Source organism: Enoplosus armatus, chromosome 13 (assembly GCF_043641665.1).
Source record: "Enoplosus armatus isolate fEnoArm2 chromosome 13, fEnoArm2.hap1, whole genome shotgun sequence".
Taxonomy (NCBI): Eukaryota; Metazoa; Chordata; class Actinopteri; order Centrarchiformes; family Enoplosidae; genus Enoplosus; species Enoplosus armatus.
Window position 1 is genome coordinate 13,802,492 of NC_092192.1, and position 14,341 is coordinate 13,816,832.

A 14,341-nucleotide genomic window follows, 5' to 3' on the forward strand; every position below is an offset into this window, starting at 1 on the left:
GAGTGTGCAAGTACAACTCATAGTAAACAAAAATGGCCAGCCTGGAAAAAATGGCTGCAGAGTGATGTTAGATTGCATTCCTGTAACTTCCAATCTCAGACAATGTAAGTGTGGTTTGAACTCCTTGGCGGACAGAGTGAGTGAAGAGTGTTTTATAAAGGTTTGGATATTTCTCTCTAACTCTGTTAGTCAGTGTGACATTGGCAGAAGATTGAAGTCCCTCTCCAGCAGTCAGTGTTTGCAGGGTGAGTCATAAGAGACCTTAACTAATCATGAAATAACCTGTCGCATATCTGAGCGAAACTGGCAGTGTGGCTTGTATTTTCCAATCTGTTAAACATAGCTTAGCACAGCCCGTGTCTGTTTGCATTCTAATGAGCTATCAGCTTGCATTAAATTATCCTGATCCGTGACACTTCACCCAAAGGTTGCAAGAGGTCAGGGGAAGAAATGTCTAGTGGCTCTAAATAGTGAGCAGGTTTAGTTTGAGAAAAGCAAATTACTGATTGCTGATGATGTCAATTATTGAGGCTAATGAGAGCATTAAGGCACCAGGTACTTGAACTGTTTGCAGTGAAAAATACAACTTCAGTCTTAACCCTGAAAATAACAAGACGAAGTGTCAACAGCTATGCTAGCAGCTCTGTGAGGTTGTACAGTAATGTTCATTGTAAAGGAAAAACAAATCTAATAATAGAATAGACATTTTGACCTGATGATGGCGCAAGTCAGGCCACGAATGTCTGAGCCGTATTGCATGGAAATCCATACAGTTGAGATATTTCAGTTAGACGAAAGTGTTGGACCGACAAACCGAGCAACATTAGCATCCCCCGCTGCTAGCATGGCTAAAAGACAAAACACATACATGATCTTACCTAAAGGCTCCAAGTGGAAACAGAAAAAACATAGTGAAATAGCTGTTTAAATACCAAATGAGATAAAAGAAAAAAGTAGTTTATAATAATGATAATAATGTAATTGAATACAATATGATCTTTACAATGCAATGCAACGAGAAATAAATAGGAAAAAGGCATCATTACTCAGTGCAAAGACACATAATAAGATAAAACACACTTATTAACTTAAGTGTGCTCTCTATAAATGTCTTGTTAAATTCACATAGACTACAGATTGTTTGGAGCATTAAAAACAAATATTCATTATCACATTTTGATCAATAACTCATAGAAGGTGGAAAATCAAAAGACATTTTCAGCTCTTCTGAATAACTGTATTATGTATTTGTGGGATAGATCTGGGCCTTTCATGTTTATATTTACAAATGAGATTTCAAATGTATGGAGGAATAGTGCTTACAAATGTACAGGCCAAAAAAAGCTCCATCATGGAATCTTTTGTATATAAAACTGAATCAAATGACTCACTGTTATGTGAAAGGTTACTAGTACTATGGATCCCAATGTGAAACAGTGCCCCTGTTTTCAGCTTTATGCAGCCAACACCTGCTTTTAGCAGATCAGCAGAGTGTCAAAATTGCTTAAGACAGCTTTAACCCCAGGGAAGTACAAAACCATTCAGTTACAATAATGAGACTATCTAAAGAATCTTTGCCTTGGCTGCTATCTAGAAATTGTTCACCTTGCTGCAGACTGTGTTCCTTCACAAGAAGTGGTGTAACATTTTACTCTAGTGCCTTGCTACCACTTGTCAGTGTGATCAGAAGTGCAATACAATTGAACCCCAGTGTTACACTGCCTTTCAGACATAAGTATGGTGGTAAGTGTCAAGTGTGTTAAAGTAACATGTGCAACATTTTTCTGATTATTGTATTGACCAAGATGAACAAAGTGTATAAAAGCATTTCCAGCTGTTTACTGTTTACCTGAATACCTGAGGGCAGCAAGAACATTGCTATCTAAACAACAAAAGACATTGAGGATAGAAGAAACTGCGATCAGAAAGTGGTGCTCACACTGTGAGAGATTTTGTGAGCGCTTGATTAATACTTGGTGTTGTGAAAGGCTCTAATTGCATCTGTGTAGTCTCATGCAGGTTTTGAAAAGGCAACTCATGTATCTCTCTGTCATGACGTTAACTGTTGTAACATTGTGTTGGAGCTAAAAGTAGAAACTGACACTTGATGACTTTCGCATGCACTTGAGTTTGTTAGTGGTAGTGTTTCAAATCTCACCACAATTGCTCCAACGCTCCGCAGAGAGTAGGCTAATAAATAAGTGCAGAGAGCATTTCAAATGAGACTGGGTCAGCTGGTGGAAACCTCTGCCCAGCACAAGTACATATATTAAGAAAACTTGAACTTTCACAAGATACTGTAGGACCCTAAATGACATTTTACAAAAAGAACTACTACCACTCCTCAACTGTGACAGCCAGATTATAAATTATTTTTGGGAAAAGTCAAATATTTCATTTCATTTTGCTCTCCACATTGAAGAGGTACTGTACACTGTGTTGCAAACTGAATATTAGAACATGGAGAAAAAACATGGGCCACCCAATCAGAGAGAAGCATTTGCTGAGGCACTGGTATAATTAGAGAATGACATCTTGTTTATTGCTGTTTATGGTTTCTTGTTTATTCCCGAACTGTGAAACTTTGAATGGCTGTGATTACCACATAATACCATTAATCAATTACCATAAGTCAGGTGACATAGTCTAAATGCAAGCCCTGTTTTGTGACATGACTTTACTTGATCTAAGGTTACACTACAGATCTAATGTGTTGTCCTTTCTGCCTGTTTCGTGTTACAGTTAGCACACAATGTGTGTGCTCTGTTAAACACCAACCGCAACACAACACACATTTGATGGATTCAGTTTAGTAAATTGGTGGAAGGAAGCTGTATTTCAGTAATCCCTTTTTGTTCCCGACCATTGCTATTCACCAAAAATAATTGGGTCACATGAACTCAAATCTGTTATTCAGTGTCTGAAACTCTTATTGGCACAGTTGGTAGAACGAAATCGTCAGTTTTTCTTTACATCTGCAACTACATTAATTCCTCAAGAGCTTAATAAACAGTATGAGTCAGTGTGTCAGTGTCACTACGAGTCTCTCAACATTATGTCCTATCAAACATTGCTGAGTAGATGGAAAATTAATCTGGTCGAATTACTGATAGCCATTCTCTGAAAACTGGTGACATCGGGATAAATAAGAATAGGAAATTACAGATTAGATTAAGTTACTAGAGATTTTGGTGTGTGCATAGTAATCTATAACATATTACTGCCCTTTAGAGAAAAACCCTTAAAATACAACACGAGACAACAAAGATGCTTTTTAATGTGAGAAACTGCAGGGACAGAGAAGCCAAAATAAGTCAAAGCGGGCATTATTCCCTCAGGTGCTTGACTTCTTTTCACATCTATGTAAATGTCAAAAGTTTTCCACTTGTGCCTAAAAGGCCAACAAGCTGTAAAAATGCACAACATTGACTTGAGGTGTATGTCACTGGAGGACGCATCTGCGTGATTTTTATTTTGGCAAAGAATTACAGACATTTAAGCGTCTTGTAAGTCACAGGTTCACTTTTAAAACCCTGTAAACTCTGCCAGTCAATTGCACAATGCTCAAGCTCTTTCTACCTGTGATGTAGCTGTAGGGAGCTGCGCCATGTGACTCACACAGAGCAGAGATGAGCATTTATGGGATACACTGTCTCTATGTTGAACAAAGCTAGGTGGCTAAGGTGATGGCAATGGCAACTAATGGAAAGAGATCTAACTTCATAACTATCCATCCATCCATCGTCTACCCCCGCAGGCACTGTGCAGTGCTCTGTACACCCAGGACAGTCTATAATAACTTGTCATACAGACTTTTGCCTACCTCACAGTACAGAAATCTCACCAAAAACATTAATTCAGATAAATTACAAAAACTGAAAAATAGATGCATGTATCAAAGACTGGCATTAACTGCAGATTTCACTTTTTAAATCAGTACTAACCCTGTGGCATAAAATCCATGTATACTGACTCAAAATAGAATACATTCATTTACTGGACGATTAAAAAATACTGGTTTATGTATGACCATGCTGACCATGCTGACTGAAGATTAGACACTTTTCCAAACTAATTAACTCTGATGGAGTCCACTTCTATAATCAGTAGTCTGGGCATCCATTTGCTGTGAGGAAGTTAAGACCTTGTCATAATAACAATAACCCTCTACCTAAACTGCATTTGGTGTTTGGTGGAAGCATTAATCATTTCTAAGGTAAGTGTAGGATGTTGGGTATTGGTAGATGGGATATTATTATGTGATGTAAAGCAAGCAGAAGGCTGAGCTCAGTTTTGGACTTGGACTTGACCCCGTGAAGTTAATTGTAGAGAATCAACAAACGCTCTTTCATGATGAAGTCCTGCAGCCAAATATAGAGGGTGATTAGATGCTTATGTCTACAGACTGCCATCCAGATTTTCAAAGGCTCGATTAATGCACCAATTTGCACAAGCTGTACTGAATTTGATGTTTGAGTGGTGGCAAGTATGAATTGAATACCGCTGTAGGAGGTACCTGCCTCCACCTCCACTCCTTCATACTTGCCCTTTCAAACCCAATATGGCCTGTTTAAATGGTATCAATTCCTAATCAGAAATCATTAACTATATATATATATATATTGTGTTTAGTCTGCACAGTGACTTGATTTAAGATAGTTTAAAAGTATAACATCTCACATACAACTAACATGTAGATGAGAGCAATGGCTTTTCATAATTTAATTAGTTGAATATGTCTTAAAATGAGTATGCTTCTAACCGAGTGGACACAAGGCAAAGAAGTCCTGTTTATTTAAGATAATTAAGTATCTTAAAGACATGCCTGCTTGATCCCAAGTACGGTCCAGACCATAACTTCATATGGCCCAGACTCAGAAGTGTCATGCAAGTCTATTTCGGGTAGGTCACCATGTTATGAGCAGCACTGTGTTTCTTGAGCCCTGGTCCCGGGGCGCGAGATTAAGTCTGAACCTCTATCCTGGATTATCCTTGTGGCCTTTGGGACACACTCATAATCGAGAATGACTCCACCTGAAGTGAAGGTCAAAGGAAAAATGGGATTTGATCGAGCACTTATACTTCCATTTTTGTCACGCTTTATACCTTTACAACGGAGTACATTGCCATTTTTCGGAGCTACACACATACACAATTGTTTTGGTTATAGAAAAAAAAGTTTCTCATATTTATAACTTCGAAGAAATCTAAACAGTTTGCTTCATCTTCTGCATATGTCCTAGAATCCTTTGATAATTAACTTCTGCTGGATAATGCAAACTTCATCCAGTTCTTCTGAGGAATTGGGAATCCATTGTAGTTTTGGCACAAATAAAATGAACACTAGATACAAAGCTTGCTAACTGCCATACGAAAGAGGAAAGGAAGACAGATGCTGTCTAGTGCTGTGTTACTGTACCTTGCCTGCATGCCTGGAGGCTTCAGGCTCAATTTACAATCTGCCTTACTTCCATGGGAATTAAACAATTCAAAGGAAATGTTGACTTACAAATTAATGGCGAAGGTGGGCTCCAGTCTTCAGATAGCTGATGTGCTACTGTGGCACTGTGGTTAAGTAAAGCCGTGTCAGGTGGAATTTCATATGTTTGTCAAATGTGTGGGGTGCATATGTGGACTCACATGGATGGCATGAGGTGGGAGGACATAGAAGATAAAGAGAAAAAGACGCAGGAACAGTTGTGTCACACTGGGTTAAAATCAGTGGTTGCCCATTGTGCCTTTTAACACTGTGGGGTTGATGTCATGCCATTGGAAGTAATACATATGGCACAGTTGTCATTGTTTTTTATGGGCTAAATGGATGTTAAGTGAAATAGCCATTCTGTGTTGTACATTTTGTTATGACAGGAATAGTATCGGTGTTTGCTTTAGATTGGCACTAGTTGGAAATACAGGTACATGGACGCACACATACACACTTGCAAGGCTGCACACAAGCAGGTGATGAATATGCCAAAACAATCATCTATAACTGCAGAGGTTAACCAATAATTACACTCTCCGTATGTTGACAGAAAGAAGCCCTGAAAACCGACCACAGAACATCATTATATATCGCAGTGACTTTGGTGATGAAATGCTGACCTAGAGGTAATTAGCACAGATGTTTGTACAATACTTGGTAAATTGCTTTCTGTATATGAATATAAATGTACTGTGGCACAAACCAACTGAGAAATCTTAGTAGTTTGACAAGCTTCTACACATCTGCTTTGTTTCTTGTGAGGTTATAGTTTTGAATGAGAGTCGGGAAGTCAAAAATCAGTAAAGAACACCACTCTTCTGTTTAATGCTGGTTTCTTGGATTGTGTAGCTGACCTTCTGGACTGGTACACAGACATGGAAGAAAAGGTGGGAGGATTATTTGTTATATTAGGCTTTAATGTTGGCGAGATAAACAAAGCAGCAGATTGTGGCAGACATGAGACAGGCTTTACCAACTGATACTGATGGTAACAAAAGCATTGCCTACATATTTGTTTATGTTTCACATCATTGTCTCATTTTCCATTTGTTTTGATGATGGTGCAACATGAAGCACGAGGCTTGTTATTTCCTCAGCGTTGGACTGATGTATTAGTTGACCTTTGATGTCTGCCAGCCATGCCATTTACCACCTGCATGATTGAGAGTTCTCCCTGAACACTGCTAGACGTAAAGCAAAAGTGCGGCAGTGAACTTGTATTTTTTGTGGTGTAAAGTGTTCCATAATAGTCTTGTTAATGCAGGAATGTATCCTAGAGTTCCCCCTACAAATGCAAAAGCCCTGCTTTAGTAAGGCCTTACAGTAAAAGTGTCTCTTTCAGGGCCTTTTACAGTTATAGGAATATATTTCAAGAGGAATTGGGGAGTGAACACAGAGAATTTGTGGGACATAAAAATTTGAAACATTTACTTTTGGTATTTAAAACTCATATCGACAGAACCATACCGTAACATCACTGAAATCTACAAGGTCTGTATTAAATATCCTTCAGACAGTCAGATCTTACCTCTGTCTCTGGCAACCGAATATTACTATACATGCATTCATGTTTGCAATACTTGTTAGAAAGCGTGCTGTGAAGGTTCAGCCTTACACTAGGTGGCCATTTGCAATTCTGGCTTAGACGATGTGATGTGCATCGAATTAGCTGCAATTACAGAAAATGCATAAATTCCGATAGAAATTCCAAGATGTATTTTTTATTTTCAGGATGTTGTGAGCAGTTTTTTTGGTGTGGCCTTTGAATGTATGATTGTGGCTGAACAACCGCAAACCAACATGTAATCTGTCTCAGCAGGAATTTTCATCAAGTTTAATAAAGATCAACATGTTTTTGGTTTCTTTCTTTGCTTTTAGAAAGCACAGCGGACCGGAACTCTTATCAGCTTGGAAATAGACACAGTCATCGTATTTTGACAGTAGCAAAAAGGTCGACTTATTGATTAAAAGTGGACAAACAAAGCTGTTAATTTTAAGAGGTACTGAAGGGCAATCAATGCATTGCAATCATCCAAGACATAGAGATTTTGTCTAGTTTCTATTGGAACAATAATAAAGCAACATGTTACTCTGTTGCGTAAAGTAATTTTTTAGTTCCATCAACATCAATACAAAGTTTTGAAAAGCAGTTGCATAAACAGAACTGTAAACTAGTCACACTCTTGGTCACGCAGAAAGCAGAAAGCAGAAAGCAGAAAGCAGAAAGCAAAATGCAGAAAGCAGCTTGAACACCTTAATATACATTTTATCCAGGTGCACAGTCTTGGGACAGGAAGGGATGTAATAGATAAAGACTACAGAGGACAAACTATTGATTTTCAGGTTAGATCAATAGATTACAGCAGCAGGCACATTTGGCTGTGTGTACGTTTGTGACACTGGAGGCTTGCAGATTAATGAGAGAACTTGTTGAGGAGGAAAGCTTTTTAATATCAAGCTACAGTAACTGCCAGTAAGTAAGTAGTGTGGTGTCTGAACTTCCTGATTTCTCTAATTGGACTGTTACTCAAACCTGTAATCAGTGTAAACAAACAAATAAATTATCTCATAATGATCAATGATGAGGTGTGTTTGCTTAAAATATGTAGATTCTCCGTTCATATGAAGATACATATGCTGTACAGAAAATGTCAGATATCTTTCTCCTGCAAACAGGGCTTTCTTACATTCACTGTTACTATCAAATTATCTTCAAATAGCCCCCCTACAGAGTGTAATGTCCGTTTTGTCTCTTAAAACAATACTGCATAACAGCACATTTCAGTAATGATTACCACAAACGCACGCAAGTCTTGTAGTTATTCTAAATGACTCTGCGGCAAATGAAGCTTAACTCTCCATGACCACTGGACCAATAAGCTTAATGTTAATCTCTTGCTATTATAAGTATGAAAAGCTTCTGGTAAAAGTCAGGTCTATTATTCTGGACATAGAGGGCTCTTTATAGTGGAAGCAGCAATCAGACTAGAGGTTTTTGACATGAGGTGCTTACCAACGTGTCCCGTGCAAGTACCGTGCAATCGATAACTCAACTTAGAAATACATCAGTGCATTCAAATGTGTGCACAACATATGCAGATTTTCTTATTGCAGTAAACAGTTTATGTCAGACATGTATATATGTTTCCCATCACATTCAGTCTTTCTTTTTGAGTACAAGATGCTCAAACTACACAATGTCAGTGCAGAAACTATAATAAACAGTGAGTAACATTGTGTCACAAGTTTTTGTCGTCGGAATAGGAAAGCCATCATGTACGACTGAAGAGTGATCTATCATTAATGTTTTATTTTATTGTTGTGTTTTATCTATTTTAGTAGTGTTTTAGCATGCTTTACACATTGACTACAAATCACAGTTTCACAAAGCATAACATGAGTCCTGAGATTGATTTCCTACCTCAGAGGCAGCAATTGGTTTCAATTAATTTCCAAACAGTGAGAAAATTACCTTGCAGATCCTTGAAACTTAATCAGTCAATCAGAGTGAATATACTTTGGGATATACTACATACTTTAACTTCTTCAGGACTCTAAAATCCTTCAAAGGAAATAATCAAAGGAGAGTCCACAAGTAGTAGTACAAGTAGACACTGTTTAATTTTAGGGTCCACAAGTCAAAAAGGTTGGGAACCACAGAGTTAGATAAGCTGAAAAAGACATTTCTCTAAAGATAAGACATGACTCTTTGTCTTATTTCTTTAACAGTTCAAATTTTGGGGATACAGTGTTTTCTTATGACAGACTGGCCAACCAGTTACTGCCAAGTGGGTGACTCTGAGAGGACACAATTGTGCACATCTGTTATGGCTCATTGTTACAGCCTTTAAACCAACACACATCTGACTGAATGTTTTTTAATAAGGGAATTCCTATTTTTACAGATATTTCCAATTGTCGACCAAGTGCTCAAGTTGTGGGATCTGACCATCATTATAATTTGACCAGTGTAAATATTTAAACTAAAGTAGACTTTCCCCACCATTCTACCCATTCAGGCGTAATAGACCTGCACTTACGGTCACTGCAGAATGGCCCCCCGTAGGTGGTCATGGTGCAGTCACAGGAGAAGCCCTCCCACAGCTGCAGACACACTCCCTGGTGGTGGCAGGAGTCCTCTGTGCAGGTGGTGCTAGGACCTGCGGGGTGTTGACAGCAGATTTACCAGGTGCCTTCTTTCCATGTTATTTAAGCATCTTTGCTACTATCTAAAGGGAATAAATACATAATAATGAGCCAGTCATTACTGCAAAATAAGACTTAAGATATGAATCTTTTGACATTAAATTCACTTGTTCATGTATTCTACAAGCTTCCAAGGAAAGAGGTTCAGCAAGACAACCATAGCAATTCAAACAAGACAATTAAAACCGCTGTTCAGCCTTAAACCAGCTATTGTATCATGCACCTGATCATTGGATACTAAGATCAGAGGTAATGTGATCGACTCTGCCTGTCTGTCTATGTTTGTGTCACTGTGACCACCTCATCTAGAAATTGACCTTTTCTCTTGTGCTCCACCAAGCCAGATGTTTTATGTCCACAGAGTCTCCAAAGCAATAATAAGACTGGGTAGGATTTGAGGTGCACAATCACACTCTCAAGAGGACTATTAAACATTTTTGTATTAATTTTGGACACCCTAAGACCACCATCAGCACACAATCACTTTCTAATCATCAAATCTCCTAACCGATAACCGATGACTTTGCCCATTCATGCTCCAAAGAGGAAGATGTCTTCTGATTTTGGAGAGTCCATGACCTTTATCCAAGTGTCACCCTCGAGCCAAACTTTGGGTACACTTATATAACTATTCTTTCATAACCAGTGCCATGATTCCTGTAAAACGAATGGCTACCTGGGGAGATTACTTGAGATTTGATTAGAACTCAACAAAAGCAGCTGACTGCAAATGATAGACGCATAGTATTACATGTTAGTGTACAGCAGAATGTGTTTACTGGCCAATCATAATGGAGCATTCAACAAAGCTGTTTCATACCATAACAAATGTGGCGTAATTAGTTTTCGGTGAGCAATCACTCTCACTTCCTCTGGTTGGAAATATTAGGAAATCAAGATTATAGGAATGATTCATAGGTGTTTCATACTTCCCAGCGTGTTCCCCGCCTCACCTCCACAGCCACGCTCCACCTCTCCCACCTTGTGGAGGGTGTCGACCAGCAGGTCAGGGAGTCTTCCGTTCAAGTCCACTGATGCCAGGCAGCCCTTGTATCCTTCGCGAGATGCTATTAACCTGGGCAGGCTGCTGTACATGCTCTTCCCAACACCACCAATGTACAGCTCCCCTGTGAGATACAGGAGTTGGCAAAATCATTTAATTTGCCACAACCAAGTACATGTTGATGTCCTAAAAAAATGTCTGACTACACAGACGATGCACATGGTGATAAAAATAATCAGTAAATTATTAAACAACGTAAAAATACTGACGATGTAATGAGAGGACAATGCAAATATGAGCATATACACTCAGTAACCGCTTTATTACGTACGCCTGTACAGTCTGACGCAACCCAATACAACTGTTCTGCCATAAAGTTTGCTTTTATGATGCCTATAATGTTCAGTTTTTGTTCATACTGTCACAAAACATCAATTACATGTTTTAGCATTGAGGTCATAGTTAGCGGTGGTGTTGTACTGGACTGCATTATAATCAGAGATGTTTCTGGTATTCTGCCCCCCTCATGTACGGAAAGGACAAAAAATCTAGAAACACCTCTCTAAAGTGTAGTGCAGTGACCTCAATAGAGAACATATAATTTAATTTACACATTCAAAAAAAAAAAACAGATCCCAAATCCTAGCACCTGATCCAGCATTTTCTTTTGGAGCTACTGATTGTTGCCTGCCTCTCAACTCTAGTTGTTGGTGCACGCTAAACATGTGGAGTTTAAAGACAGAGTAACACAACAGTCACAGAGTGTACTTTTGTTAACAGGATATCAAAAACAAAAACAACAAGAACAAATAAATACAAACAAATCTCCTCACAAAAGAAGATTGAGATGTACTTTATAGCCGTTAAAAATCATATTTCATCATATGATATTGCAATCATTCGGTAAAGAATAACATGTTTTACACAAAACAAAACTAATGCAGTGAATCTGACAGAACGAACATGAACACTGAATGCACTGTGTTGCTATACCTGCAGCAAGTATTCTGTCTTCTATTAAAATGCTTTTGAGTGTTCAGATAAGTTACCTTTTAAATCCAGGTTGCGGGCTCCATTAGCGTGTTGGGTGACAGTTCGGGAATCAATCTTAAGGGTGTGCACGTTGCTGTTGTCGCGGGAGATCACCACGTTGTGCCACTGGTTGTCATTGAGTGGCTTGTCGGAGTTTCCCTTCATTAGTGACGGCCCATTTCCCAAGTCAAAAACATAATGAATGTACCTACAGGACAGTGCAGATGTTTATGTTCAGTATTTCTCATGTAGTATTATTTCTTCACAAACCATATGCCATTTATAAAGTAGCATTACCAGTTTTAGGTTATTGAATAATTTAACCATTATGTGTGGGACTGTCATGAGATTATAGCATGTTTCAAGTTATTCTGATGGCGTGCATGGCCATGCAGCTGCGTGCGCTGCCGTCTGTTTTGTGATAATAACACAGTGGGGGCTCAAAGTCAGAAATGTTCAAGAGCTTTGTTGACATTCAAATAAATAACAGTGAATGTATGTAAACACACACAGAAAGGCTTCAGGCATACTGTCATGTTGGTTTTGAATTTGATCAGCAGACAGTGCACAGTCAAAATGAAATCTTGTTTGAATCAAAGTTAAGCAACATCCACGACAAAGCTGCTACACTTCACACATAGCATTGAGCAGCCTGAAAACTATGACAGAAGTGTTGGAAGCCATTTTTCGTTTGTGTTGTCTGTGCAAACTTCTGCTGCAGGCTGCAGAGCTGAACAGGGCCTCCTGCTGACTAATTGCTCACTGGGAGAAAATCTGTGCTAGGTTTGACAGTGGGAAGCTACAATTGTTGCTTTTGCTTGCTCTGTTTCTTCGACAACCTTTCTCTGCTATTCTCTCTGTAACCAAAATTATTTACAATGAATAAAACATTTCGGAACATATTTGCCGCCAAATGTGCTCGAGTAGGTCTGAGTGTGAGAAATGACACTGGTGCTGTGGTAACAGCAGCTATTGTTTTAACACACATGCTTCCTCTGTCGGCTTCTCTCCCTTTAACAAAATTATTTATAGTGAACAAATGATTTTAAAGCTATTTTGTATCTCTCCACGGTGCTGCAGGCTGATGGTTCATGATTTGGTAATGTTGAGCCCAAGAAAGGAGAAAAGTAGAAAAGCACTATTCATACACCTTCAGTTTTGAAAGACAAATATTGCTGCATTGAAAACAATAGTATACAGGCAAAAAATTACATATATATATATATATATAAACTATATATATATATGTCCCAAAAAGCCTTCTCTATCTTTCCTAGGCCCAGGCCTGAATGTAGATTATAGCTCAATTATAACACTCCATCACTTACCCTTTGACCAGCTCCACCACGATGAAGTCACTACCATCCCCAGAGTTGTACAGTATCAGGCCGTCGGGGCTGGTGGTCTTGAACTGGAAGAAAAGGTGCATGGAGGCGTAGGCCTGCAAAGTGGAGAAGGCCAAGTAGCTGGCTTGGGTTAGAAAAGTTACAGGATTGGCCACAATGTGCCTCATGCCGAATCGAGCATTCAGCTCGCAGTAGGAGATGTCTCCGTTCTTGCACTGGTCCAGATAGAGCATCCCGTTCAAGGAGAGCGCTTGCAGATGGCCAATGAAGTTGGAAGGCATCACGGAGATGAAACGCCGCTCTGTCATGATCCCTGTCTCAATGTTATTGAACTCCAGGCGGGTGTGGGCGCCTGTCATCTGGCCTAAAGGAACAAAACACACAGCTTACATTGCAAATACTTTCAATATTTGTACCTTTGTAAGCCCCTTCGTCCCTGCTATACCTTCCAAAGTCACGTTGTCCACAGAGAGCTGCAAATTCTTCCCACGCCGCACCACCTTCACTGTGTGCCACTCGTTGTCATTCAGCTTCTCGCCTACCTGGAGTATCTCTGGTCCCTTGCCTAAGAGGAAGAAAGCGCAAGTGACAATCATACCACATCAGCGCTGCATACACTCTTTCCACATGAGGCTCTCAGCATGACAAGCACTCTCTACTCAGTGTGCATACATCCATTCACATACAGAATCACTCACACAGTTAAAGGACGAATGAAACAAAGGAACCACAGTAGCAGCTCCTATTCTGAAGGCTGAATGGACGACGTGTAAAATGATTTCTGTACTGAAACAGCGTGACGCATGCTTTCTCTTTGTAGGGTCTTTAAATTGACGTCTACTGGGGAAACATGGTAGGTATTATCTAGAGGCTTGGCTCAAACATGCAGCTTTAAGTTTCACAATTTCTGCACCATCCTCTGCCTCTTTCGCTGGTTTCAAAATAGGTCACAGTGCAGAAGCTTGCCACTGCAGCACCGTCATCCCGAATCAGTGCCTATGCAACAGGCCGACACGGCAGTTCAAAGGAGTTCTGACATCGCTTGGGAAACTAATTGGCCATGCCTAAGCTGACTGCGCCTTTAGGGGTTTGTCTGTCTAATTGAGCTCAGGGTGCAGGAGAATTACAGGGGACGTACAGAGGGCAATAAATGGAAAACATCAACTGGTTTCCGAACACTTCACTGTTTCTTCCTCAGGGAAATAAAACTGCGACTGGAGACTTTGTCCAGGGCTGCATATCAAGTGTCTTTACAGCACTCCGCATGAT

At 39.5% G+C, this 14,341-nt stretch overlaps 1 protein-coding gene across 1 annotated transcript in view; it reads right to left on the bottom strand.

Annotated features, from left to right (window-relative positions):
- nrxn2a (neurexin 2a) overlaps positions 1 to 14,341 on the bottom strand; it is an 84,559-nt gene that overhangs the window by 37,909 nt on the left and 32,309 nt on the right. Inside the window, exons 11-15 of the mRNA XM_070917836.1 lie at positions 13,518 to 13,637; positions 13,055 to 13,436; positions 11,744 to 11,934; positions 10,645 to 10,818; positions 9,526 to 9,645 (exon numbers count right to left, since the gene is read on the bottom strand). Coding sequence (XP_070773937.1) covers positions 9,526 to 9,645; positions 10,645 to 10,818; positions 11,744 to 11,934; positions 13,055 to 13,436; positions 13,518 to 13,637 — 987 coding nt within the window. The remainder of the gene's footprint in view (positions 1 to 9,525; positions 9,646 to 10,644; positions 10,819 to 11,743; positions 11,935 to 13,054; positions 13,437 to 13,517; positions 13,638 to 14,341) is intronic.